This window comes from Podarcis cretensis (assembly GCF_951804945.1).
Source record: "Podarcis cretensis genome assembly, chromosome: 9".
In the NCBI taxonomy this organism is placed as follows: Eukaryota; Metazoa; Chordata; class Lepidosauria; order Squamata; family Lacertidae; genus Podarcis; species Podarcis cretensis.
Genome location: NC_137178.1, coordinates 78,970,825 through 78,998,377, shown reverse-complemented (window position 1 = coordinate 78,998,377; position 27,553 = coordinate 78,970,825). Strand labels below are relative to the sequence as shown.

The window sequence follows — 27,553 nt, the reverse complement described above, 5'->3', positions numbered from 1 at the left end:
GCTTTCGAACTGCTAGGTGGGCAGGAGCAGGGACCGAGCAACGGGAGCTCACCCCGTCGCGGGGATTTGAACCGCCGACCTTCTGATCGGCAAGCCCTAGGCTCAGTGGTTTAGACCACAGTGCCACCTGTGTCCCCTACCTTTATATTACCAGTATCTAATACCAGGACCAGGGACACAGGTGGCGCTGTGGGTTAAAGCCTCAGCGCCTAGGGCTTGCCGATCGAAAGGTCGGCGGTTCGAATCCCTGCGGCGGGGTGCGCTCCCGCTGCTCGGTCCCAGCGCCTGCCAACCTAGCAGTTCGAAAGCACCTTCGGGTGCAAGTAGATAAATAGGGACCGCTTACCAGCGGGAAGGTAAACGGCGTTTCCGTGTGCGGCTCTGGCTCGCCAGAGCAGCGATGTCACGCTGGCCACGTGACCCGGAAGTGTCTCCGGACAGCGCTGGCCCCTGGCCTCTTAAGTGAGATGGGCGCACAACCCCAGAGTCTGTCAAGACTGGCCCGTACGGGCAGGGGTACCTTTACCTACTTAATACCAGGACCAGGACCAGTCTTAAGGGGGCTCTCAGTACGGTGCCACTGATGGGCCTCCAGCTCCCCCCAGTGTGGGTCTGCTGGGCATTGCACTTTGCATTGCACTTTGGAGAAGCTAAATGGCAGCTGGCTGTCACAGATCGGAACAGAGAAGTGGTACCACGGCCTGCTCAATACTGAAATGGCTGTCCGGGAGCCTGGCAGGGAGAGTGGTAGGGTGGCACAGCTGGGTTGGGCCAGCGTGAGGGGCCCTGGGACAACTGTCAACCACTAGCACCAGGCCTGATAGGATCTACAATGAAACCAAATCAAAACTACAATTCATTATTAGAAAGGTAAATTTTAACTTCTTTCCCCCACTCCTTTAATTCACTAGACCTCCGCAAAAAGTGTGACCTTAAATTGCTGCCCTACCAGTCCACTGAGATTAATTAGCTGATCTAATTTTCAGATTAAACCTTGGTGGGGGTTGTGATTATGTTTATGTATCAGGGAAGTAGGAGTTAAGTTATGACCAACTTCTCAACACATTATTACACTGTTTACAGAACCAGGCTATGCACAGCTCTGGATGCCTGTGAAAAACATGCAGTGGCTTCTCTCCTCTGACGTTATACTTACACAACTATGTGTTTTACCATAGCATGCATACATACCATACATACCATTTTTCTCATGTAACTGTACTAGAGATTTATAGGATTGCTGTGCTCTTGCTAGGTTATATTGGTTCTGAAAGAAAGAGATGAATGGTTGAAGTACATATCCCAACCATGACAGAGTAGTTCTGACTCAGCCTGGATGCATGCTGGTTAGGTTTTACGCTGCTGGTGACAGGCTCTCCCCACAGTCTGCTTAAAGTGTTTTTCTTCCCCGATTTCCCAACTGGTGGGATCCTGGGGGGACATAAACGTTGCTTGGAATGGTTAAGTTCCCTGAACAGGGGTTGCCTCTTCTGCAATAAGCCCCATCTAAAAACCGCCAAAGCCCAACAACCATTCTTCAGCACACATTACATTATTTCACAGGTATGGGGTTGCAGTCAACTAGCCAAGAAAATATTGCCAACTGAGTGCCTGTTTTGATCATTTACTGTGGGTCACACACATTCATACTAGGGTGGTCTAACATAGCCTTTTTTGGTTGCCCCAGGCACGGCAGGGAGCAAGAAGCAGCTCCTGGGGCAGCAGTGGCATTGAGAAGGAGGCAGGAGGGCTCTGACAGGGTCCTTGAGGCTCCCCACCTCCCTCCCCAAGCCTAGTTAGTGCTTTTCCAGCTTTGAAAAAAAGTGCCAATCAGGCTGAGCTTAATTCATAACCACAGCCTCCCATGTTGTTCTTGCTGCGTTGGAGGCACGAAAGTGACTGGGGCGCAAGTCCTGGGCCCAGAAGACACAACCCCCCTCTTGGCCTTGCTGCTGATGTGGTCCAAAGGAAAGGAAAGCAATACATTTGGCTCCAGGACTGCTCTTACACTAGCTGTTCTACCACAATACATGAACAGCAGAAAAAGAATACTGGCGTGTATTTACCTTATTTGCTCCAAATTGTACTCTGGCTTTTCCTTTGACTAATGTGGCATTGATCTGCATGATGACAGATTCTGTTGAATAGGCACTACTCCAACCCTGAAAAAAAAGAAAATAAAATTCCAGAATAGGATTGCATTTTGTCCGCTTGTCTTGCAGAAAACATTCAATCCCAAACAGACATCTCTAAACTAAACCAGGTTAATTTGGGTTGATGTTCTAACTTTTGAAAATGGCAATTATTTGCCACAAGAGGAGAAAATATGAAATAGGAGGATGTTACAGGGGAGCAAGGAAGAGTAAAAGTCAAAGTTTCCTGGCAAGACAAAAAATAAAATCGTAAGCACATGTCTCCAAATGCCATGAAAATTCCTAACAATTACAATGTTTGTTTAATAAATTAAAAACATATTCAGAGCTCATTACTTCTAGCTGGAAAGAAAGATTTACTGTGACACACAGTCTAGTGTTCTGGTCTATCTTTCTAATTGTTTTCAGCTACTTTGTTTTGATTAGTTTCTATTTTAAACTGTTTTTGTTTTAATTATTTTTACTTGTCTTTAACCAATTTTAAATTGTGTTTAAATTCAGGACTGTTATTGGGATGTGCCTGGGAAAAGGGGAGCGGGGGAGAACCAATCACAATGGTTCAGGGTAGGGAGAGATACGGTGCAGGAGGTAAAGCAGGCCAGGTAAGGGGCACAAACGCAGGCAGTTGATGACTGTGTCGTGTGCCAGCCCCTCCTCCAACCTGAGGAACTGTGGTTGTCATATCAGCCTGCCTGGTCTGCAGCTGCTGTTGCTGAATGCCAGCATGAATGAATGCAGCTCGAAGCATTATCCGGTTGTGGATAAGGAAGCCCATCTGGTCTGTATCACTGATGCCTGGGTGGGTGAGCAGGGTGGTCTCACCCAGTTGTCCCCATCAGGCCAGACTTGAGGGTCAGGGAAGGAGAACTGCTGTGGTGTAAAGAAATTCTCTCACTGTCCAGTTGCCGGGGGGGGGGGGCAGAATCTAGAGTGTGTGTTCCAGGCGTTGGGCAATAGGGACAGAATTGGGATTCTGTTAGTTTACTGCCCACCTTCCTGCTCAGCAGTTTCCCTGCCTGAGCTGACAGAGCTGATGTTGAGGACTCTCAGATGGTTGGTTCTGAGGGACCCACGCCAAGGTGACTGGCTCTGCGGTGGCTCAGGACTTCATGGCTGCCATGATAACCATGGGACTGTCTCAACATGTCACCAGTCCAAAGCAGGTGGGAGGCCACACTCTGAACTTTGTTTTTTCCACTGGGCAGGAACAGGGTGCTCTGAAAGGGGGGGGGGGTATTGACCCTTGTCATGGTCCAGTCACTTCCTCTTGAGGCTTTCAGCATTCTTTCCCTTCCGCAGAGGTGGGGACCTATGAGGATGGTCTGTCCTTGGAGGCTGATGGATATAATGGGTTTCCAGGTGGCTTGGAGGGATTTTGCAGCTGATATGACTGGCGCTCCTGTTGAAGCCCTGGGCAATCTCGGGAATATATGAATGGCTCAGGCCATTGACATGATCAGATTGACTGCTCTCTCCCACTTTGTGGGAGCCCATTTGACTCCCTGGCAACCTCCAGAGCTTAGGGTGATTAAACAAGTTGGGAGACAGCTCAAACAACTCTAGGAAAGATCTGGCTGCATCATCGAACTTACCTAAGTAGCAGTGAAGGCAGCAAAGAAGGCATCGAGGGTGGACAAAATGCTTGGATTGGTCAGGGCATTGTGGACTCTTGCCCCTCTTGGCTGATAAAAACTAGCAGGGAGGGGACAGCTGGCTGGTGATTAATGCCTCCTCGTAAGAGAGGGCGGCCTCTGCCTGCTTGAGGGAGGCAGTGGTAAAACCACTCTTCAAGAAACCACCTCTTGATTCAGAAAATCTAAGTAACTACTGGCCAGTGCTAATCTCCCATTCTTGAGCGAGTGGTCGTAGACCCAATTTAGGCACTCTTGGAGGTAACTGATTTTCTAGATTCATTTCAATCAAGGTATAGGCCCAGTTTGGCACAGAAACTGCTTTAGTCGCCCTGTAAGATGCCATTCTGAGTCAGCTGGACATTATAAGAATTTGGAAATGGGGGTCTGTTCAACCAGCTGCAGAGGACTTCTATAGGAGCAGACAAATCTGGAGCAAGACTTTTGATTCTGCATGTACCTGTTTAGTTAGCAGCTCCATGCATAATGCACCTCCACCGAGAACATACCTGCAGGACAGAAAAGCAAGTTTAGAGTATGATTTTCAGTAAGACCTTGGAAAGACTAACATATTAATTATGAGACAAGCATTTGTGTACTAGAATCATATTCAACAGAAGGGTTATTCTGAGTTGTACAATCTGGATCTTCCCAGCACTGTTTTGTCTGCTTATGTCATTCAGATGGGAGCCAGCCATTTAGACAGCACGCTCAGATTAGGAGTATTAAAAAGGTTAAATATTGGTGAGCCAAAGTCAAGCTGTCCTCATTGGCTTGGTCTATTGGAATTATTCTGGACACAAAACAATAAAAGCTCGTGAATGTACAAATGAGAAGCTATGTGAACTCAAAGAATCAAACAGAAACAGGCTACCCGTGAGGCCAGGTGAGGCAGGTGTAGAGCTTCCCTCTCCCCTTCTTCCCTGGCAGGGAGGAGGGTGCCATTTTGTGGTTTGCCTCAGGTGCCAAAATGCCTTGGGCCAGGCCCTGGCATCCAAGCTATTCAATCCATGGCTTTAAACCCCTTTGGCTCTATAATCAGCCCTGATGTAACTGAAAGAGTTAGCGAACTGTGCATAATCACTGCGCACTCACTGTTTTGATATCACTGTTCTGACAACAATCCAGTCCTCATTTTAGTGCATTTTATTACTGTTACACTTTGCTGTTCTCTTTGTCAGCGGCTTAGAAAATACAACAAAGGAAACATTTAAAAACAATCACCATTTTTAACCTTTGTTCACTTCCCTCCAACTGGAGTAGAAAATTAGCACAGTCGTCTTTGGTTAATCTCTCACATGATTTATTCTGAAGTTATACATGTCAGAGAGTCAAGAGTGGAAGTGCTATCAGATCAACCCTTCCCCCAGCTGGCCACTACCACCAGTTACAAAATGTATGCAAACAGCCCACAAAGGAAAGCCACTTTACTAAATGACGGCCCAGTTCAGATGCAAGAGGATACCATGGCTTCCCATCATGCGAACAAATCTAGAGCTTAGTCCCCCTTAAAATGTGTGTGTGTGTTTATTGAGGCTTTCAATTAAGTACTGACAACAGATAATGTAAGAAAATATTAACATAAATAAGGACACAAGCGGAAACATAAAATGAATACAAACATTTCTTCTTTCATTGGCAACCTGGAAGCAAAGTTCTTAACCCAAGGTAATATTTCTGGGTTAGCGGAGTCTGTAACCTGAAGCATCTGTAACCCGAGGTACCACTGTAAAGAGAAATGGAGGCTTGCTTAAAACTGGATATTATTGAAGAGGAGTCCATTCACATGAAAGGTAAGTACAGGTTGCCAAGACCCCTCTTTTGTGGCTGAAGTATCAGAAGCAGCTGTTCCACTTTTAAGCAAACCTCCATTTCTCTTTACAGTGGTACCTCGGGTTACAGGCGCTTCAGGTTACAGACTCCACTAACACAGAAATAGTACCTCGTGTTAAGAACTTTGCTTCAGGATGAGAACAGAAATCGCAGTGTGGCAGCAGCGGGAGGCCTCATTAGCTAAAGTGGTACCTCAGGTTAAGAACAGTTTCAGGTTAAGAACAGACCTCCAGAACGAATTAAGTTCTTAACCCAAGGTACCACTGTATATCAGATTTTGCAAAACTGGTTTGTTTAAACTCTGGATATGGAGGACATTCCAGGCTCAAAAGCATGGTTTCAGACTTAAAGGGGGAAGCAGAAGCTTCTGATCTCCTCCCAGCAGAAAAAGGAGGCAGTGGGATTGTGAGACTGAGGGTCACTGCAGCTCAGTCACATAACAGGAAGCCATGTTGTCCTCTTACATCTGAACCAAGTCAGAGTTTAAATCATGCTTGAATTTTTTCAAGTGACACGGCTGTGCTTTTGGCATCTCTGTGACCAGAGAAACTGGTCACCAAAACATCCATCATTATGCCTCTGCTTTAGCAACTGCAGTGAAGACTGGCCTCATTATGTTCACAGTGTCATGTGCGAATGTGAGGGAAGGGGGCAAACCTTCCCTCAGAGTCAGCCGGCTGGGAGGTATGAACCAAAGTTGGAAGGAAGCAAGACAAAAACCAACTCCAGGTGGTCCTTACAGGCAACTGACAGTCACGCTGCAGTCAGAACAGTATCCAAGGTTTCCAGTAGGAGGCAAGACAAGGCGGAAGCGGGGACAGGTCACAACGCGTGGGAACTGAATTTGTGCACCTGAGCGATAAAGCTGTCAACTCTTGGCACGCGCATCAGAACTGATATGGACAGCAATGCAAAACAAACCCTTTCTGCCAAGCTTGTGTATGAAAGTAGCAATCGAGAGATTGGGGGCTTTAAGTTTTATTCTTTCAGCCAGAGAATTCCTTCTTTGGGCAAAGGGGCATCATCACTAAAGTCTGGTGCCACCATTCTCCAAAACCTTTAAATGTCAAACAAACACGGAGCTTTGCTTTGATAGCAACTCTTCTCACACAGCCGTGGGAACCACTGCTGCTCTTCTCACACCCACATCCCCCTATCAGCTGGTGGCTTTGGAGAGGTCGGCCTCACACAGTTTCTCAGCCAACAGAGTTCAGCTGGAACTCTGCCCTCCCTCTACTATTCCCAACAAGTCTGTGGGAAGGTGCAGAAGACCCAAAGGCAGCTCCTTTTGATTCCTAGAGCTCCATGATGTTGAAATGGGGATGGGGAATCATGCAAAGATGCATAGCTTGCTGGACAAGGAAAGTCCCAAGGCTCTATGACACTGAGTACTTGCAACGGAGATCCAGTGACAAAAAGACTACAGAACTGGTACAGGCTGTACCATGGCCTTAGCTAGCCCACCATTAAAGATGAAGAAATATCAAGGCCAACACTGTTCCTGGCACTGTGCCATTTGAGAAAGCAAGTATGGAGATCTCATGTTTGCATGCCCTCAGCCGCCCCATGCAAATGCCTTCTGCAAAGGAGATTAATGGACATGCTAGCTTTCCAAAGGCACAGGGCTTGACACAGTAGAAGTGCATGAGCTTGCAACTCAATTCCCTTCCGCCCTCGGTTTATGAAGTGGCATAGTCCTTATAGGGGTGAATTCTTGTCAGCTTCACTGACGGCCAAGTGGTCGGTCTGTTACTTTACGCTGACCTCCCCACAAGAAGACCAGTGTCACAAACATGGTCTCTCCCTGTCCCTGCCCCCACCCGTTTTATCCTGCCAATTTCACCAGTGGGTTTGCAGCGTGTCACCCAACGAGCTTCAAGGCTACAGGGGATTTGAGTGTGGGGTCTCCCAGGACAGAGAGAAGTTCACCACTTTCTCACCTAACACTAGAAGGTGGAGCATCCAAAGAAGCTAACTGCTGGGAGCGTTAGGATAGACAAAACCACACACCACAGTTACAGCTCTTGAACTGGCTGCTGCACAATGTGGTGATGGCTACTAGCTAATATGCCTTTAGAAGGGGACAAAGGTAATCTGAATACAAATCATGATGCCTAGATGCCTCAGAATACCAACAGCATGAGAGAGCCCCTGTCCTCATGTCTTGTTTGCAAGCTTTTCAGAAGCAACTGCATGGCCACTGGGGAAAAAAGAGGCTTGACAAGACAGGCCTTTGGTCTGATCTAGCACAACTCTTGTTACACCACAAGCAGTATGAGCCTATGGCTATAGCCTATGGCGGCTGCAAAAAAGGGAAAATGTGCTCAACACCCGCTCCAGCCTCTCAAAAGGCACAAGCACAGCAAGGGAACATTAATTAAAACTCTGGAGAGAAGAGGGCTGGTGTATAAACAACACATTTTAAAAGAGAGATTAATGTAAGTCAGCCTCATCTTCTTCTCCTCATTGCAGGCAAGTGAGGTGACTTAAAGTGACCTGGTCCCGACTGGGTACCTTATGGGTTGTTTTTTCCTACGTGAACCAGCCTGGCAGGAGAGTCAGTCAATGGAGGTCCTGTGTATGTTTTACTCCGCCCTTGGAAGAGAGGCAAGTGGCTTTCCTAGGGTTGCACTCTCAACTGTAAAACTCCCTCCCAAATGGTTTTTATTGTTGCCCTCGGTGCCACCTGATTGAATAACTGCTCATAGGCAGCCTGGCTTTAGTTTTTCTGGTGCTCCTCATGTTCTTTTTTTGGTATTGCTGTTTTAAATTATCTAGATTTGATATTGCTGTACAATTGCTGTTTCAGGATATTTGTAAGCTGCCTTGAATGCATTTGCAGGGTGGAAATACAGAAATTCCATTAAAACAACAGTTCTAGTTAGTTGGCTGCAGTCTCTGGGAGCTCATGACCAGGACTTGTAAACAGGGGTGTTTTGAGGGGGAGGTTGGGGTGCTGTCTCATGGGGTACATAGGACCAAGAGACATGGATGGCAAGGGAGCTGCTGCAGTGACCTGCAACAGCTGTACCATGCTTGTCTTCCTGCCCAAGAATGTGCACAGTTGTGGGGTTAGACTAGATGACCCTCATGGTCCCTTCCAACGCTATGATTCTAACAAGAACACTTATCCTGGTAGAGCCAAGTTAGGAAACCTCCTAGGTCACTGCTGTCTATGACAGATGTTTGCACTGCATAAGACTTCCAGTTCAACATCAGGTGGCCACAGAACCATGTGCTAAAACATAACTCCCCAAATGTTAATGTAACAGCTTTGTGATTTATTCTTAAGCACTGTGTGTGTGTGCGCATTCTTGCAAAACACTATGTTTGTTTGTATGTGTTAAAAGAAACCAACACCTACCCGCCAGTGAGCACAGGAGAGACCACTCTCACAAATGGAGGATCAAAGGGAAAGTTATCCTAAGAACAAAAAAAGTAAATCCAAAAGTCAAAACCTTTCTAAATTTGATGCCCTATTGCAAATACATCATTCTGAAGTCCTATATTTTAATTATTTTTATTTGCAATATGGGATTGTATCCAACCAAGTTCTACTCAAAGTAGACCCAATAAAATTAAAGAACATAATTCTCGTTAACTATTTGCTTTGGATTTACATAGCAATGAAATTTTTTTCACACTGGATACTATTTTCCTCTTACCTTAAAAGAGAAGTTGAGCAAAATATATTCTACACCTTCTTTTTCTTTTAAGACTTGAAGATCACTATGCAAAGGGCTGTCAGGATCAACCCTACCAATGGAGAATGAGGAAAAGCAGAAGGAGTGAGTCGCTCAGTTCTGAGTGGTTGTCACTACCTTTCGCAAACAACTAGGCCGTGTCATGCTGAGTGAAGCATTTCCTTCAGAACGAAAGGCCAGCTGTTTACAGGGTGTGGCTCACCTGCAGTTAAGGGTCCTAATGAACATCCTGGCTGCAGGCAAGTGTTTCTCTGGAGGGCAATGCTGAAGTCATCAGAGAATAGGGAATATTCCTGCACATCAGCTGCAGACTTAGGAGTCTTGAGGAACAGATTCCATATCCTAAGACTCTCTGTTTCACAGGAATCTCAAAGAATGTATGACTTGATAAAAAAAATGCCCACCAAGTCTCTAGGCTTTGCATTCTTAAAGATGGATGTGAATTAAACAGTTTAAAATTTTTATTTTCTTTATGTTTTGGTGCGTATTTTTTAAACTGTTTTTGGAAGAATTCTTTCTTGAGAACAGTTTATAAACCTGTTAGATAAATAGCAAGCAGTTTGAAATACTCCTTATGTATTTATTGAAATGTATAAGGAACAGTTTGTAGCCTTGGGGAGGAGGAAGGGCTTTTTGGGTGAGGAGAAGAATAGACGAGATGCAGCATTCAGGGCTGCTGCGTCTTGTTTAGCACCTCTTGTATGAATAAAAACAAGGTTTAGACAATATACAGTGGTACCTCAGTTTTCAAACAGCTTAGTTCGCGAACAACTCAGAACTCGAATGCTGCAAACCCGGAAGTAGGTGTTCCGGTTTTCGAACTTTGCCCCAGAAGCTGAACGTGCCCCTGAGCTTCTGTTTTCACTGTTGCGCAGCTAATTTGAGTCCTCCGCATAGTAATTAAGGTTTTTTCATCCCGTTTTACCCTTGCGCAGCAAATTTAAGTCGTCCCCCCCCATCGTAATAAAGGCTTTTTTCCTTCCATTTGTATCCTTGAGCAGCTAATTTAAGGCCCACCCCTATCAAAATTAAAGCCTTCTGTTTCTGATTGCAGTGTTCTGAGGTCATATTTGGTGCTTTTGTTTTTGCTATTTTTTGCTTTTTTGTTTGTGTGGCTTTTTCATTCTTGTGACTGTGTTTTTCATTTCATTTCATGATTGATTGATTGTGTGACTGTGGAAATGGATAAAAGCCCCCCCCCCCCAACAATGACTATCACCAGTGCAGGCAAGAAAAAAATAATAATTTTAATTTTTATCTTCTACAATATTGTCTTATTTATTTTATAGTACAGAACATTGATTATTGCTTTCATTTTATGGATCAATTATCTTGTTGGATTGTAAAAAGTTTTGGAACAGACTTGCAGAACTAATTAAATTTGAGAATTAAAGGTACCACTGTACACTGTGTCACAATGGGGACTGATTTACGTTACACAGGAAGGAATGCCTCTCCTGCAAGAGTATCAGCCCTCTGCAGTTTTATAAGCACTTAAAAGTCTGTTTTTGAAAAGAGATGCACTGGCTAATCAAGTGACCTAGCCAATTAGATCTACAAAAAAGTCTAGAGTGACAACCCTAACCTTAAGCAAATATTCTAATCTGCAACATAGTATACAACTTTCCTAGGTGCAGACATCAAATGATTATCATCATGCACCTTCATCCAACCCAGCTATCCATCAATAGCAAAACCACTCACTGATTTAGGACAGTGTTGGGGTGGGGAAAAGTGAACTTACCTTAGAAGTTTTACATGCCAGTCATATAGGCTGTCATTTACAAGTTCCACTGAATAAATCCCTGCAGAAAATGGAAATGAAAAGGGTTGCTTGCTTCCGTTGTTACTAGAAAACACACCCACACCCAAATCCAAGATAGCGATCTGGAACTCCACAAAGGTTGAATGCAAAGAGATGCTGAGTTCTGAATGAGCAAGGTCCTCTCTTTTCCTCAGCAGCACAGAGCTGTTTGGATGAAAGCAGAACTTCACAAATAAGAGCAATCTTACCTTTGTATGTGAGGGCAAAATTATATCTTGCTCCTACGTGGAACTCCTAATACCCTCCTTTACAAGACTGACTGGCTCCACATGTGCCTAGCTTCAGAAAACCTACAGCATCTGTTTTGACACTATTTACAGTACCATGAATTATATGTGCCTGGACAACCTCTTGCAGCCTTTTTCCACGGCAAGTTAGGGTTTCCATGACTCTTTCCCCACCTTTCCTCCACAAACTCTCCTCTATTTTGCAGCAGAAATTCACACCAGGGAAACCTCCTGCTGTAGGAAAGAACAGCTTGTAGAGAATGTCTCAGGGAAAGAGCTTATTGATTCATTCTACTTGCACCTTCAGTAAAATAATAACAGCAACACTCTAACGGCAGCAACTGCGCACATATTGAATGACTGCGCCTTCTCCCAGCTCATCTGCACAGCAGACACATCAGCTGAGGTTCCTGGGGCAGCACCTGCCGCTGAATCAGGCAAATAAGCATATAGAAAATCCCCAAGAATGTATTTTTAAAACGAGTGAATTCTGTGGCTTTCAAAATGCCACACACAAATATGTGGAAGAGAAGATAAAGCAAATAAAAAGGCCAGGAAAATCCCATTCAGTTTCTTTCCTGCATTTGTATTAATAGAAGCTACAAAATTTAGCCAGTTTATGCAGTCTTTCCAGTGCCAAACAGTCTATGTTGCCAGCCCCAACTAAAGAAGAAAGTCCTGGGGAGATGCTCTCTCTAGAGGCAACTTTCCTAGTTAGTTTAAAATGACTTACAAATAATAAAAAGTGGGGTCTTAGCAGAACGAGTTGTGATTATGCTGCGAAAAGTAGGCAGGCCTCTCTCTGCCTGCTCAAGCAATAATAGTAATATCTGGGAGCCGTTCAGAGTGGCTGGGGAAACCCAGCCAGAAGGGCGGGGGTATGTATAAATAAATAAATAAATAAATAAATAAATAAATAAATAAATAAATAAATACCCCGCCCATCTGGCTGGGTTTCCCCAGCCACTCTGGATGGCTCCCAACAGAATTAAAAGCACAATAAAACATCAAACATTAAAAACCTCCCTGAAGGGCTGCCTTCAGATGTCAAGGAAGTAACTATCTGACTTTTAGAAGACATCTGATGGTGTTCCAAAGGGCTGGCACCACTACTGAGAAGGCCCTCTGCCTGGTTCCCTGTAACCTCACTTCTCACGGTGAGGGAACCACCAGAAGGCCCTTGGCGCTGGACCTCAGTGTCCGAGTAGAACAATGGGGGTGGAGTCGCTCCTTCAGGGATACTGGGCCGAGAGTTTAGGGCTTTCAAGGTCAGCACCAACACTTTGAATTGTTCTCAGAAAAGTACTGGGAGCCAAAGTAGGTCTTTCAAGACCGATGTTATGTGGTCTTGGTGGCCGCTCCATCACCAGTCTAGCTGCCACATTCTGGATTAGCTGAAGTTTCCGGGTCACCTTCAAAGGTAGCCCCACGTAGAGCGCATTGCAGGAGTCCAAGAGGGAGATACCCAGAGCAAGGGGCTGCTAGGTTCCTTTAGTGAAGAACGGGTTACAAATGCATAAAAGAAGGCAGTGATTCAGGAGTAGCACTTGCCGTTCTTGTCAGTGCCATCATGCCTTACAGTTGTAAGCTGCCTTTTCTGATCTCAGATTCTGTTGGCCTTAGTTGAACACAGTATTACACTTGGGGTGAGGAGAAGAGTTTGGGAAGGGAGTTTCTGTAAAACTAAGTTTCCCATAACAACTGGTTAAGGATTAAAGGAAACAGAGTTGCAGAGGCATCAAGTGGTTGAAAGATTATTTAAAGAAATGAAGAATTTTGTCTGTGTAAGATTGCACTGGTTCATCCCACACCCACCCAAACAAATGACTGCAGTAGGCCTCCTTGAACAGGCATGGCATTCCCCCCCCCCCAACTGATTTTTATTAATGTTCCAAATTTTAAGCAAATAAACAACAAATTAATTCAAAGGGCAGGCATAGGATTAAGGGAGGTGCAAGATCAGGCCAGGCAGCCGAACCACCTGTCCATACATATAATGGTCCACTATGCAAATGATCAGCAGACAACTCCCTTGTTTGTGGGTTGTCTTCCTGGGCTGCCATCTTTTGAACTTGAAAGAATGTTTGCATCTACCTTTTCACACTCACCTTGGCGCTCTAGAGCAGGGATGGGGATTCAGTGGCCCTCCAGCTGATGTTGGGCTCCCAATTCTCCTCAGCCCCAAACTATATCTAGAGGGACACAGGTTCCCCATCTCAGCTATAGAGGGAAGAGCGGATTTGTGGTCAAGGTGGGAAAATGAATTGGGAACTTTAGTGGAGGTGGGATGCCAGAAGCACTCCTGTATTTTTAAATTAGGCTGGCCAGGCCCCTAAAAACAAGAATCCTTCCATTTTGTGAATATTTCACTGTTATCTCCGGTGTCGGTGCTCAGCTCACGACTGCTGTCTGAAGATGAAGCAGCTGGATACTGTCAAAATGCACAGCTGATAGAATCTCCACTCTCAAGCCACTTCTATTCCAAGGTGCACCAGTTCATATGGGGGCCTTTTGTAAGAGCAAATACAACACAACACTACCTCGGGATTACTAGCTAACTGTGTGTCAAGAGCTTATATCTATAGATAGCAAACACCCTGGCACTGATTAAGAATGCCGCATCTTAAGGATGCGTTCTTTCTAGCACGGATAGGTAATTCCCCAGACATGAAATGAAACCAGGAACACCCCAGGAAGCACAAATGCCATGCAAGCCTTATTAGAAGCAGATGCAATGCATTTGGATAAGTCTTTATTCCAGAGCTAGACACATTAAAGTCAAAAACTAGAGAGACTACCTTTCAACATCCCTACCTGAACCAGACTTGTGGGATCGACCAGTTTGTTTTTTTAATAATCCCAAGAGGATCATCAACTAGAATCGCGTGCAGAAACAGCAAGTGGGAAAAGTCAGGTGCAAAAATATTGCGCAAGGAACTGCGGCATTTGCCTCCTGTGTCCCATAATGCACTGGGATGAATAAACTCACAGTCCTGCCTCACAAAAACCCACTCCTGGGTTTCTCCCAAGCTGCCTTCATTTCAACAGAATGAAGGGGTGAGGGAACAACCATGTGTTCTTGCTGTTGTCAAACAGCTGGGAGTAAAAAAACCAAAACCCTTCTCCATCTACTGAGAACCATCCAGTGATCCAAAACTTTTGCTGCCTTGGGGGGCTTTGCACATGTATCCATGGCATCCTGAGTTTCCCATGGAATGTCTGTTCCTCCAATCACATAGCCCTTTTATACTTCAGTTGCCCCTTGTGCCAGGTTTTGAGATGCCACACCAATGAAGCACTTGAGATCCTCCAGCCCTGCCTAGAATGTTCTCACCAGTCACAAGTATCATACCAGGCTTGCTTCCATAAAACAGGTCTCACCCGCTGCACAAATGTAAGATGGGGGGTACCCAGCTAGTACACATGAAAAGGATCTAGGTGCCTTAGTGAACCACAAACTTAACATGAGTCAACAGTATGATGCAGCAGTGAAAAAAGCTAATGCTATTCTAGGCTGCATCAACACTAGTATAGTGCCCCAATCAAGGGCAGTAATAATACCACTCTATCCTGCCTTGGCCAGACCATACCTGGAATACTATGTTCAATTTTGGGCGCCACAAATTAGGAATACTATTGGCAAGCTGAAATGTGTATAGCGGAGGGCAACCAAGATGATCAAGGGTCTGGAAACCATGTGGAAAGGTTGAGGGAAGTGGGTATGCTTGGCCTGGAATGGAGGAGAGGGAGAGGAGATCTGATAGCCATCTTCAAATAACTCAAGGGCTATCCCATGGGAAATGGAGCAAGCCTGTTTTCTCCTCCTCTGGAGGGTGGGACCCGAGCCAATGGCTTCAAGTTACAAGAAAGGGGATTCCAACTCAACATCAGGAAGAACATTCAGCAGTGGAACAGGACTCACTTGGAAGGTAGTGACTCTTTCCTCAGAACTTTTAAAGCAGAGGCTGGATGGTCATCTGTCCTGGATGCTTTAGCTGAGATTCCTGCATTGCAGGGGGTGGACTAGATGACCCTTGGGGTTATTTCCAACTTTACAATTCCATGATTTTATGACAGGCAGGGACCCTCGGGAAAATCCTGGCTCCTTTTAAGGCTTATAAAAAAAAAATCTTAATTTTAAAGGGTTTTTAAGTTTCTAAATCCCTGAAAGCAATGCCGTTATATAAGTTATAGCAACCTTTTCCCCCACACTTCTACTCCCATTTCATATCACTTGTTAATAAAACCTTCACAAGTGTTCGAATCTAATATAAAAAATTAAAGCCACCTACAAACACGAATCATATTTCAAAGAGTAATTTTTTAAAAATGTGCACAATTAATTTAAATTACCTTTTTGTCAATATCCATTAAGAAGACTCAAAGCTCAATTCAATAAATCCAAGTATTACTCTACAAAAGCCTCTCCTTCTTTCCGTATCTTCAGTGGGCTGCACTTTCCAGTTATTATGGCTACCCTTTTTGGGCTATCTAAGGTATCTAACTGTTGGAAATGCAATAGGGATAATACTTCTCTAAAACATGTTATTTCATTGTCCTATACTGACATATTTTTGGCAGAAGGTAACTGTAACCATCAACAGAACTGTATGGAACAACCTTACATTTACAGAGCAAAGCATCCTCTTGAATATTTTCAAGCACATGGAACCCTACAAAAGGACAATATGAGTGGACTCTCCATGCCCTGACCACAACAAAAAGACAGATACTGAAGAATTGGAAAAATAAAAATGCAGCTCCCTTCTACGATTGGATTGAAGACTTATACAAACTCGCAACATAAGAACAACTTGCATATAAACACAGACTTGCCAAGGACAAATTCAATGATATTTGGAATCCATTCTTACAAATAGTGTAATAGGTTAAGATCTGGTGGAGCACAATAACAACTTTGTAAAGTATAATTTTGGGTTTCCTCCCCTCCCCCCCTTGATTTTCCCTTCTACACGGGGGCTGTTTCTCTTTTTCTCTCTCAACATGTCTCATCATGTTTAGTGCACATGTAAGTATGTACTTTTTGAACTTTCAGTAAAGATGTCTGGATAAAATTTAAAAATTCTAGCTACCCTTTTTATAAGTTAAGGTAGCCACCCAATTCAAACTCTCATAGAAGCGCAAAAGTCAAGGCCAATTTTTGACAGCCTCTGGGAACCCTTGTGATATTTCTGAATGCCACTGAGGCTCCTAGACACAGCCTGACCTTGTGAAAAAATCACTACTGGAAAAAAGCCTTAAAACTCAATATGGAGGCAGCTCAAACAATGTCTTACTCCTCTACTGTGCTATTTCAGGAACTGAACTACGTACAGAATGAAGAGGACAGTCAGATAATTGGCTGGCTGTGCTGATCTATAGGAGAAAATCTACAAGCATTTGTTTACCAAGTTAATGCACAATTTTTCTCAAGAGAACATAGGGCAAAAGCCCTGGAGCATGCCAGTTTTATATATGCTAATAAACATAGGGAACTGAAGGATTCTGCACAACTCGTTGTATTATGTTGGAAGGATATCATGCTGTAGTCTTTGAACAAGGTTTTAGCTCCGTGTTAAGGAGAGAGAGAGAGAGAGAGAGAGAGAGAGAGAGAGCGCAATGGCAGAAAATTTCAGCCTTCACCCCTCATACGCAAAGTTAGGGAGTGCTGCCTTTAAAAAATATGCAGCAGCCATGAGAGGTGGAGGAAATCAACTGGTGATTTAGACCTGCAGAATGTGGAGTACATACTAGGAATGCAACACAAGGACTTTCTGGTAAGCTGGGAGAGTAAACGGTCAACTGTGATTTGATTAACGAGACAGAGACAGAGAGAATGGTTTTCTCAGGAAAAGCATTTTCAAGGCCAGGCCATTTGTAAGCAAATACTGAGACAGACTAGATATTACACTCCAGATAAAAGCTGGGGTTTCCCACACTTTCTTTCTGTGTGGGAATTTGCAATTAATTTTTGATTCAGAGAGGGAGTCCTGTGACTGGTGGATGGGACTGTGAAATTTAAGGGTATTTGTGCTTTCTTTACTTAACACAGATTTCAAACTGTTTGATGGTTGTTTAGTATTTCACCTGAGACACTTTGATAAAGTGCACAATGTTTATAATTTCATTTAAAAAATATTCTTAAAAGTATGAATGCCGAACTGAGTGCAACAGAGGAATAGCTCAGAATCTGATAGTGCAGACACTAGGAAAGAAGACAAAACAAGCCACTTACTCAGTTTCAGATTTGGGCACATTTACAATGGAAATCTATGCATGTCTACTCATAGCTATGTCCCAGATAGTTCAGCACAAGCAAGTATACTATACATCAAGTGCAGCCACCCTGACACCCTCCAGATGTTTTGGACTCCAACTCCCAACAGCCCCAGTCAGCATGGCAAAAACATCTAAAAGGCACCACAATGGCCACCCCTGCCATACATTATATAGGATTGCAGCCTTAATTTTGCATATCGTAGCCCTGATCAGAATAGAACGTTATGATTTTGCTCATAAAAGATGCAGATACTTACCTGACTTGTAACTCTGCGACCTATATATATCCCTGAGTTCTTTCATAAGTCGATCTGAAGCCTGGACAGACCCAGAGACTGCACCCTAAAAATAAGTTAAGGGTAGCTTGATTTGATAAAACTCTTAAAAGAGAACAGTACCAGGGCCATTAAAAGGCTGTTTAAAAGAAGGCTACCAATGATCAATATTGCAAAATTGGCACAATCATTTAGGACACTAATTTTAAATATTTAACAAGTTGGAAGGTAGAAAAAAACAGTACATTTTTGGTAAAGTGATTTAAATTCTTTCTATATGTATAAGCAGAATAAGTGCATACACAGAAAGCATGGAGAGACTGTAACCTTATAACTCCCAATATAGCTATGAAATTTACGGAAGTGTGCTAAAAGTACATACATTCCTGCAAGAAACGGTGCAGAAAATGAAATGCTGTATGCATTCTACAGCATGCTCTTATTTGTTTAATTGCCTCTTACGTTTAGGTGGTCTTGCCTTTGACTCTTTCGGATTTTTTCTAGGATTGCCAGGTTCTCTTTCTCAATGCCATCATCCTCTGTCTTCTTTCCATCAACAGGTTCTTCCTCCTTCATATCATAATGATCCAGATCAATATCCTACAAGACAAAATCACTATACTACTTAAGAAGAAGAACAAGGCCAACAAAAGCAAAATTCATGTGCCTTAGTGCTTTGCATCAGTCAGGGCAGGGATGGGGGAGAACACAAGCAAGGGCAAAAATGCGGGTGTATCTCATTGGCAAAATGCTTACAAAAGCAATTGAGATTTCATGGCTGTTTCTCTCACCCTGCCCTAAATGTGCACTATTGGATCAGGTGAAAGGGAAGCACAAGCCCCCCCCCCCCCCCCGTTGCTTTGAACCCCGTTATCTCAGGAATATGCACACAGGGAGGAGAGTGCATAGGAGCGAAGGGAAGCTCTATTGCAGGGTCCCTGGCAGTCAGACAGATACACACAATGCTCTTTGGGTGGGATAAGGATTGCACACAAAGGGGTTATTGAACTTTAGGAAGGCAGATCTTCAATTGATTCCCCATGGTTTCCACTCCTCCTTCCCTAGACAGATTCAAGAATGATAGAAGCCAGAATAAGAATAACAAAGACACTGAGGTCCAGCTCTGAGGGTCTTCTGGTGGTTCCCTCACCGTGAGAAGTGAGGTTACAGGGAACCAGGCAGAGGGCCTTCTCAGTAGTGGCACCTGCTCTGTGGAACACCTTCCCATCAGTTGTCAAGGAAATAAGCAACTATCCTACTTTTAAAAGACATCTGAAGGCAGCCATGTTTAGGGAAGTTTTTAATGTTTAATGCTGTATTGTTTTTTTAATATTCGATTGGGAGCAGCCCAGAGTGGCTGGGAAAACCCAGCCAGATGGCCAGGATAAAAATAATAAAATTAATTTATTATTATTAATTATTATTATTATTATTATTACTACTACTACTACTACTACTACTACTACTACAAGGAAAGCATGCGTGTGCATGCACAGACGTGCGTGCACAGATGCGCGCACACACATACTTCACCCATATCTTCCTCCTCCTCTTCTTCTGATGTAACCTCTTCCGTTGTTCCATTCTGGAGCATAACAAAATCAGATTCTTTGTTACTATCACTTTCAGTTTAAAAAAGAAAGAAAAGAAAAAGTATGCCAGCGGCCAAGAGGCTGAGTAAGTTTAAATTCGACCTCTGCTATATCACTAGATGGCCACAACACATGCTAGCTTGAGGATCCCATTCCCAATAACAACACTCACTCACTTTTCAGGGAGGTTTCGTCCCGTAGGGTTTACAAGATAATGCACATGATATGCTTTGAACACTCAAAAGCATGTTACAAATGCTAAACACCATTACTGAAAATAGGAATTGAGCTTATGAGCTATAAAGAAGCACACACAAAGATGCAAACATATGCACACACTGACTGCACTTTGATAAATAACTATCAGTTTTGGAAAAAACATTAGAAACAGAGAGGTGTCTAGTGGCGAGAGATTAAATTCTCAATGAGGCAGCGCTATGAAGGCCACAGTGAGCTTCTTAAAGCTGGAGGAGAGTAAGCATCTTTGCATGTAAGGGAGGAACAAGAAGACAGGAAAGCTTCGCCCTCACTGGAACTGACTAAGCAGCAGAACCTGAAAGTTCTTTATAAGCCTACCCTGCTTTGCTCCATCACAAAGATAAACACAATGCTCATCTCAAACAATGAGGAATGTTGTTTTCCTTAACAAGACAATGAGTACCACTTGCTCTGCATAGAAATGATTTGTGAATTAGTCACCTTTACACACCACAAAAAATAACCCATGTTGCACTCCTGTGTGTGGTCAGCAGCATGCTTAATGGAGGTTCAACAATCTGTGCCCACAGCCCAAACATCAAGCAGACCCATTAGCACCTGTGAGTCAGAGGAACATTAGGATTTACCTGGCCGGTCGGCAATGGTTGATCTAACATTTCAACATCAGGATGCTGAGGAAGATTATATAGTCTGCAGAGGTCGCATATCAATCGTTTCAATTGTTGGAGAAGCTACAAAACAAGTAAAATGGCTTGTGAATGGTTTGTTCTCACGTTTTATTTGAATGAAAGTTTGCCGTGCTGTGCCCTGAATCCTGTGCCCAACAAAGAGGATACCCACCTCTTAAACAAATGACTATAATAAACCCTATAATATACAAAGGCTATAAGTTGTTAAGTCTTAGATTTCCTGGTACTCAGATTAATAAAGCAACAGCTTCCATCTTGTATCTATCCAGCTATTCTGGGAGGGCACGCAGGACGGTCCTCTTGACCTGCCAGCACCACCTGGAGGAACTGCTCAATTGAAAGCACATACCCTAAGCATTGAAGTGTGCACATCAGAGACAAGGATTCGCTTGAACCCTTCTCTCCATGATGTATCAGAGTTCCATACGCACAGGAGACTGAGAGGAGATATGTTAGCTATCTTCAAATATCTCAAGGACTGCCATAGGGAAGAGGGAGCGTGCTTGTTTTCTCCTGCTTTGGAGGGTAGGACTCAAGGCAATGGATTTGCAGACATCATGATATATCAGCATATTTCAGTATTCAGCCGCTGATATATCATGATGTTGAAAACCAAACATCACCCAGCCCTAGTCTTAACTGCACCGCAACAGACAGAATCATTAGCCATATGCTTCAAAAACTAACGAACATCTAGTTTGTTTACAGAAATAAATTTATAGAAATTCAGTGTCTGACAGAATATTTGGTACCAGGAATAAATTTTCTCTGTGGCTTGTGCCATCCGGACCCACCTGTCCTGCAATACCCTGGAAATGGAACACCTTGCTTACTCCAGCCTTTGCTGCCCGGATCAGGTGTCCTGCTCTGCAGAGCATTCTGCCTTGGCCTGGCAATTGCACTTCCTTCCAGCCCTATGAAAATTACCACTTTTACACACACACACACACACACACACACACTCAAAGCACCTTGAATATCTTGGCCTTAAGTGCTTTTACTTTTACCACATACACATAAATCCTAGTTTTTATCAAGTGTTAAGGGCAAGAGGAGAGCGTCCATTTGCTGGCGGCAGCCCAAAACAGACAGAATTTTGTCTCCCAATAAGCTACATGTAACCTGAGTTTTGCACCTATGGTAGCACAGATTAACAGCTGGGAATAACATGACCACCTGTGACCACCTATGGATCTCCGGCAATACATCAGTGTTTTGCTTTTTGACACCCTGCTCAGAGCCCATAGGATACTATTTTTAGCCTGCAAAATGCTGTTTCCCTTTAAATACCCCTCCATTCAAAGACAGGTTTAGGAATGGCACATTCAGCGTGGAAGTGTCAATGAAAGATCTATTAGACTGATTTGCAGATTTTTGTTTGGGCAAAATGTACAGCACTTACTGTGTAATTCTTTATGAATGTTAAAGCTGCAACCCTAAGCATGCTTACTAGATAGTTCTATCCCACTGTATTAAGTATGATTTACTTTCAAGGTTTTTCAGACTTCTTTAGGATTAGCCCATTAAACAACAAGGCAGATTTAGTGGCATCCATAAGACCCCATGTCAAGTCTGGCTTCGTCGTGCAGTGCCACTGTTTACCCAAGCACCTGAAGCTCCTTTTTAAATAAGAGTGAGCAGGTTTCAACTCCTCATTTTTACTGTGGAGAAATAATGACCAGCTACTGTTAAATGCTTAAGCAACCAACAGAAGGCACTGGCTTCTGCAACCCAAACAGTAGATTTTAACTATAGCATAGGATTCTAACGGGCAAATTAATTAAATTTGAGTACAGTTGCACCTTGGTTGTCAAACCCCCTGAAACTTGGACGTTTTGGCTCCTGAACGCCGCAAACCCAGAAATGATTGTTCCGGTTTGCGAATGCCCTTTTCAAACCTGAACGTTTGAAGGGGCTTCCATGGCTTCTGATTGGCAAAGCCGTGATTTGGTTTTCAAATGTTTTGGAAGTCAAATGGACTTCCAGAATGTATTCCATTCGACTTCCAAGGTACGACAGTATGCAGAGCATGGCAGACGGAGGAGGGAGAATTAAAGCTTCTGGATCTCTAGGTCAAGGCAGGGCCTCTACCAACACTTGCTTGGGAAGGTAACATGCTTGGCTTACAGAAGCAGAACTAGCTAAGGCCCCAGTTTGAGCTACAAACTCATGTCGTAGAAAGTTGGTCACATCCTTCCCTGCCCAGCAACCTCAGATAACCAGGAAATGTGGCTCTATTGTGGGATGCTATTAAGCAGCAGGTGAAGCCACAGGCTAGGAAACAAGCATAGAATTGTTGGATGCAGAAAGCATGATGCACTCATGGATAGGAATGAACAGTGTCGCTTGCTCATATTTAGAACCAGCTACCTCCCAGGCAGCCTTGAAAGAGGCAGAACTAGTACAGGACCAACAAGGCGAATCTGGGATAATAGTGCCAAAATGTTACAGTTATCTTTCTTGGAACTGTTTCTGAAAACACAACTTTCCAGATGAGCTTGCTACTGCATCAGGACTCTTTCCAACTCATCTGAAGCTGCAAAGCCTAACAGAATGAGTCTAGTCCAGACCCTTTGATTTTTGTAATCTATTCTTATTCAAAATATGTATGAGAAACTTAAGCAGATGCCCCAACATCTCATTTTTAGAACAGCCTATCCCGCCTGCCTGGCAATGGACACATGAACTCTGATGTCACATCTACACATCAGCATTAGATGTCCTACACAATACTGTATGCATTGGTCTAAAACATGCTACACTTATCAATAGTCCACAGTTCAGATTTAAGATGCAGTATGAAGCAGTTACAGACTGGAAAATGTTTAACCAAAAGTGTTTTAACTCCAGTAGTGCAGAGTAAGAGCGAGAGTAACATTTGGTACTACTACGTTGCTGTGGATCTATAGACAATTCAGGATACTATGAAGCAGGATGTGTCTCAAATGTTTTCAGCTTAACTGGCTTCACAGTGCTTGGCAAACCCTGAGAATGCTAAACATTGCTCATTACAAGAGACTCCAGGAAAACAGAATCTATGCTCATGAGCAGCTGGAGAGCCTTCTTGATGTGTTGGAACAAAATTAAATCATGAAGGAGTTTGCCAATAAATACTAAATATCATTTAATAGATTTTCCAGTTATAACATTCTTTCTGGAATGCTATACTTCTTTTTATTATAACTTGTGATCAACTCCAACACAATGCCAGCTCTGCTTAGACTCTTACACACTCTCTCTCTCATCCTTACCAACAGGCAAGTGTAAATGATATCAACTGGAAGACAACCTGAACAGGACAACTGTCTCCTTCCTAAAAGCAGCCAAGTAAGGGAAGCAGCAGCAACACCTGTTTCTAGATGCTCTACCATCCTACTGCTGCTCCAGAATTCCCATGGTTAAGATTTTTGGGACTGTAGCATCAAATCATGGCTGCTTGGGCTTTGCATGTGTACACCACCCATCCAGAAGACGGCAGTCCCACAAGCCAAGAATTCAGGCTAGGAAGAAATATTCTTTCCCAGTAGTGCATATTATGAATTGCCCCTTGGTTAACACCCCCAATTTGATTTCAAGAATTGGTGGTAGAAATACATACGTTGGAAAGCCCAGTAGGACTTCAGCCCTCTGCTTTGGTCACGGGTAAAGGCAGGGTAGCTTTAAAACTAAATACAAGAAACCAGTATGATTTCTTGAAGAAGCCTTTCCCAACCTGATGCCCTCCATGGTCATGCTAGCCGGGGCCAATGAGAGCTGCAGTCCCACAACAACTGGAGGGAACTGGGTCAGAGAAAGCAGCATGAAAGAATCACAATATGAAGCTCTTCTTCTCCTGCTTGGAAGTCAGAACTCAGCCAGCTATGATAAGAAAAGAGGGCAGCGCTAGTTTCAGTTTTGGCACTATGTGTTAAGACGTACTGTCACAATATCTAGAAATTATTTTTGACAGGAAAGCATGAAAAATCCCACCTGCTTTCTCCCATACAAGTGGACAATTTTGTTATTTATAACATGCCCCCCTCTCCACGCAAAGCACACTTGTTTTCTGGCTTCTGCTTTTTGCAATTGCTAAAACATTTGTGGTAGTTACCCTCCATGAGCCTTTGCTGTGACTAAATGGTTTCTGCAAACTGAAAGAGACACTATTCTAGATCAAATCTTTTTAGATGGCCAGCTGGTGAAGGAGTGCTACTTGTGAAACCACAAGCAATATTTTTGCTTAAAACAAAAAAGGCACCACCAATGGCTGTGGGATTCTGACCTAATACCTAGTTTATAACAAAATGCCAGATTAAGCAAAGGAGGACAGGTGATCACTTACCAGAGTATTGCTCTTTTTAATATCATCTAAACGCTCCAATACTGAAGTTAAGTTGGGGTCATCTGAGTCCACGAACCATATTGGCGATGAAGAGGGATAAGACTCCTGCTTTAAATAAATAAATAAATAAATAAATAAATATTATGCCTGAACTACACATTCATATTTCAAAGCTTCTGGAGAACTGCACTTGTTGAAATATAAAGTATGTCCTATTATCAAGGTGAGAGAAAGAATGCTTTAAAAAAAACCAATAAAGCAGACCTCTGCAGCTCCCCATCTCAACTCCAGACAGACACAGAAAGTCAGTTATGTAGAGTGGGCAACTGTTTTCCAAAGCAGGGAGCACACTTGGCTATGAAGATTTAACTAATTGCCTGAAGAGAAAAAGCACCAACTTCTTCAACCACCATCTCAACTTTTCCTTCTTTTTCTGAGGGTACAACCACTTTCTTCTAGGAAAGGGTCACTAAGACAGTTGTGCAAATTATGCTCACGTGAGCCACTAGCTAAGGGGTGTGTGTGGAAAATTGCCTGCCTACATATCGTAGTAATTTGTGGTAAGTGTTCCTGCTAGTCAGCAGGAAGCAGTTTGCGTCTGGCCAATTTGAGATGTGCAACCCCTCCATTGGCTTTTTGAGCATACCAGTGAACACCAGGAGCCCCATTGTCCTAGCCGAAAATGGGTGCTCCATGCATCATTATCCCCCGCCAAAGACATAAGAACTGTGAACACACACCCCTTCCTAATTTTAGCCTCACAACAATTCTGTGAAGTAGGTTGGCCTGAGGTAACCTAGTGAGCTTCAGAACAGAGTGAGGATTTCAACCTAGTTTGCTATTGTTAACCACTGTACCACACAGGCCTTGCCTCCAGCTCAGTTTGGTTTAGTGAGAATGAGCAAGAGTGAAAATTGTGCCTGCTTCACTCCTTGTCTTCTGGCTGGTACACTACTCAGAACTGTGTCAAAGTGAGCCCTCTACCGCTTCTTGCTTACTTCCCCAAGGTGAAGCCTTTTCCCTCCAGCAGGGGAGGGGAGGGTCTGTAAAAGAAAGCAGAGCAGCAGCAGAGATAGGGAGTGAATCCCAGATCCAGTTTGAAGGGGGCTGACTCCAACTTGAAATGAGACTACGCATTCCATTCGGAGCTCCTCCTCCAAGGTCTCATCCCATCCCAATTAGAGTGGTTATTTACAAGCCTATGCTCAGAAATGGCACTAATAAATGCACGAGGAATCCCAGAGCAGAGCAGGGCAGGGCTGGTGCAAGGTTTGGATGCTGGAAACAGATTAAAATCACTGGATAGCCATGAAGCTCCCCAAAGGGCCTTGGGCCAAACACTGTCCCCTCAGCCTAACAGGGTTTTTCTAAGGTAACACAGAATGTGGCTACTTTCACGGCAGCAAATTTCTTATAGGAATAATTAATATAACACTTCTTTCCATTTCAGATGAAGTTTTCAGGCATAATTAGCTCCCTCTTTGTTCTTTCCTCACCCTCCCCAATGCTAATTAATACTCTCCATACATAAACCTTCACTGGAGAGACGGAATTTGTTGGAGGAGAATCCATACTTGAGCCACTAATTACTCCAGTAAGTAATTATATAAAAACTGAACAGGTTAAGCGTGGCTAAAAAGATATGGGACTAACCTATCTTGAAGGAACTCAAAAACAACCCTCATTCCAATCAGAAAAGTATGTCATCTCAGACATACACACACTCTTCCTAAATGAGATGTCAGGCCTAATGCTAAAAGAAAAGAATCAATGAAAACCTAAAATAAGATTTGTTTGCTTTAAAAAAAAACCAAAGCAGCTTGGCTTTGTACCACATTCAAGAGACAATCCCGGCTCACCCTCATTTATAATGCAACTCTTGAGGCTTGTTTGCTCATCTGTGGACACTGGCACCCCAAAGTGAGAAGGCTCAGGAGAACACCAGACACAACGCTTGACTGACATGAGTGTAAAGAATACAGGCTGGGAGCACAGGGGAGAAGGAAGAAAAGTCCAACATTTCCACTGTCCCAACAACGAAAGGTTGCTCCCTTGAAACTGCACGCAAACAGCACCTTCAGAGCTGCCACTTTTTGTCAGGGAGGGAGAATTAAATTCATCCACCCCACTCGCTCTGGCTCCAATGCTGCCTAGGCCCTACTCCCTGGCAGCTAAAAAATATGCATCAAACGCATTCACACATCTTATGTCTAATTTGGCCCTTAGTAAATGTCTAACATACAGTATCTTAACGGCTAGAAGTGGAAGATCTACCAATAGCTGCTCACTTGGGACACAAAGCAATTGTTTCCAGAGAGATGTGGCAACTGGAGCAGAGAATCCCAGGTCAGAAGGACTGTTTTCAGTGCTTGTAATCTGCAAAATCTTCAAAGGAAGCCTCTGTCTAACACTCTGGGGAGCAGCAGCAGACAAGCTAGATAGGTCTGCTACTGGGCAGCTTCTTGTGCACAGAAATGTTGCTTTCTGGCCCTCAAAATTTTTATTTTAATTATGTATCCTCAAAAAATCCTATCTGAAAATGAATTATGACCAAGCACAAGAAGGTCTCTCCTTGCTTTGTTAGTGAACTTGTTTCCCCCACTCCCTTGCTACTATATGTATGAAATGATTTCCCAGATAAACATCTGTCAAGTTTGACACAAACAGCAGATGTGTGCTAAATCTGTTTCTGCGATACATTATATCAGATTGCAGATAGGGGACCCAAATGATCAAATGCTCCTCCATACAGAAGAATAAATAGATGAGAAAGAAGAGTTTTAGATACTTTCCTATGTGCAGGGA

General features: G+C 43.6%; 1 protein-coding gene across 5 annotated transcripts in view; it reads right to left on the bottom strand.

The window, feature by feature from the left end:
- The window catches only part of UBE2Q2 (ubiquitin conjugating enzyme E2 Q2), a 38,862-nt gene that overhangs the window by 2,267 nt on the left and 9,042 nt on the right, over positions 1–27,553 (bottom strand). Inside the window, exons 2-12 of one of the 5 annotated variants that reach the window (XM_079991695.1) lie at positions 24,749–24,856; positions 20,365–20,469; positions 19,456–19,512; positions 18,390–18,527; positions 17,910–17,994; positions 11,066–11,126; positions 9,283–9,373; positions 8,982–9,040; positions 4,245–4,293; positions 2,067–2,162; positions 1,192–1,267 (exon numbers count right to left, since the gene is read on the bottom strand). In XM_079991695.1, coding sequence (XP_079847821.1) covers positions 1,192–1,267; positions 2,067–2,162; positions 4,245–4,293; positions 8,982–9,040; positions 9,283–9,373; positions 11,066–11,126; positions 17,910–17,994; positions 18,390–18,527; positions 19,456–19,512; positions 20,365–20,469; positions 24,749–24,856 — 925 coding nt within the window. The remainder of the gene's footprint in view (positions 1–1,191; positions 1,268–2,066; positions 2,163–4,244; positions 4,294–8,981; positions 9,041–9,282; positions 9,374–11,065; positions 11,127–17,909; positions 17,995–18,389; positions 18,528–19,455; positions 19,513–20,364; positions 20,470–24,748; positions 24,857–27,553) is intronic. The other 4 variants (XM_079991697.1, XM_079991696.1, XM_079991698.1 and 1 more) reach the window with 4 other exon arrangements.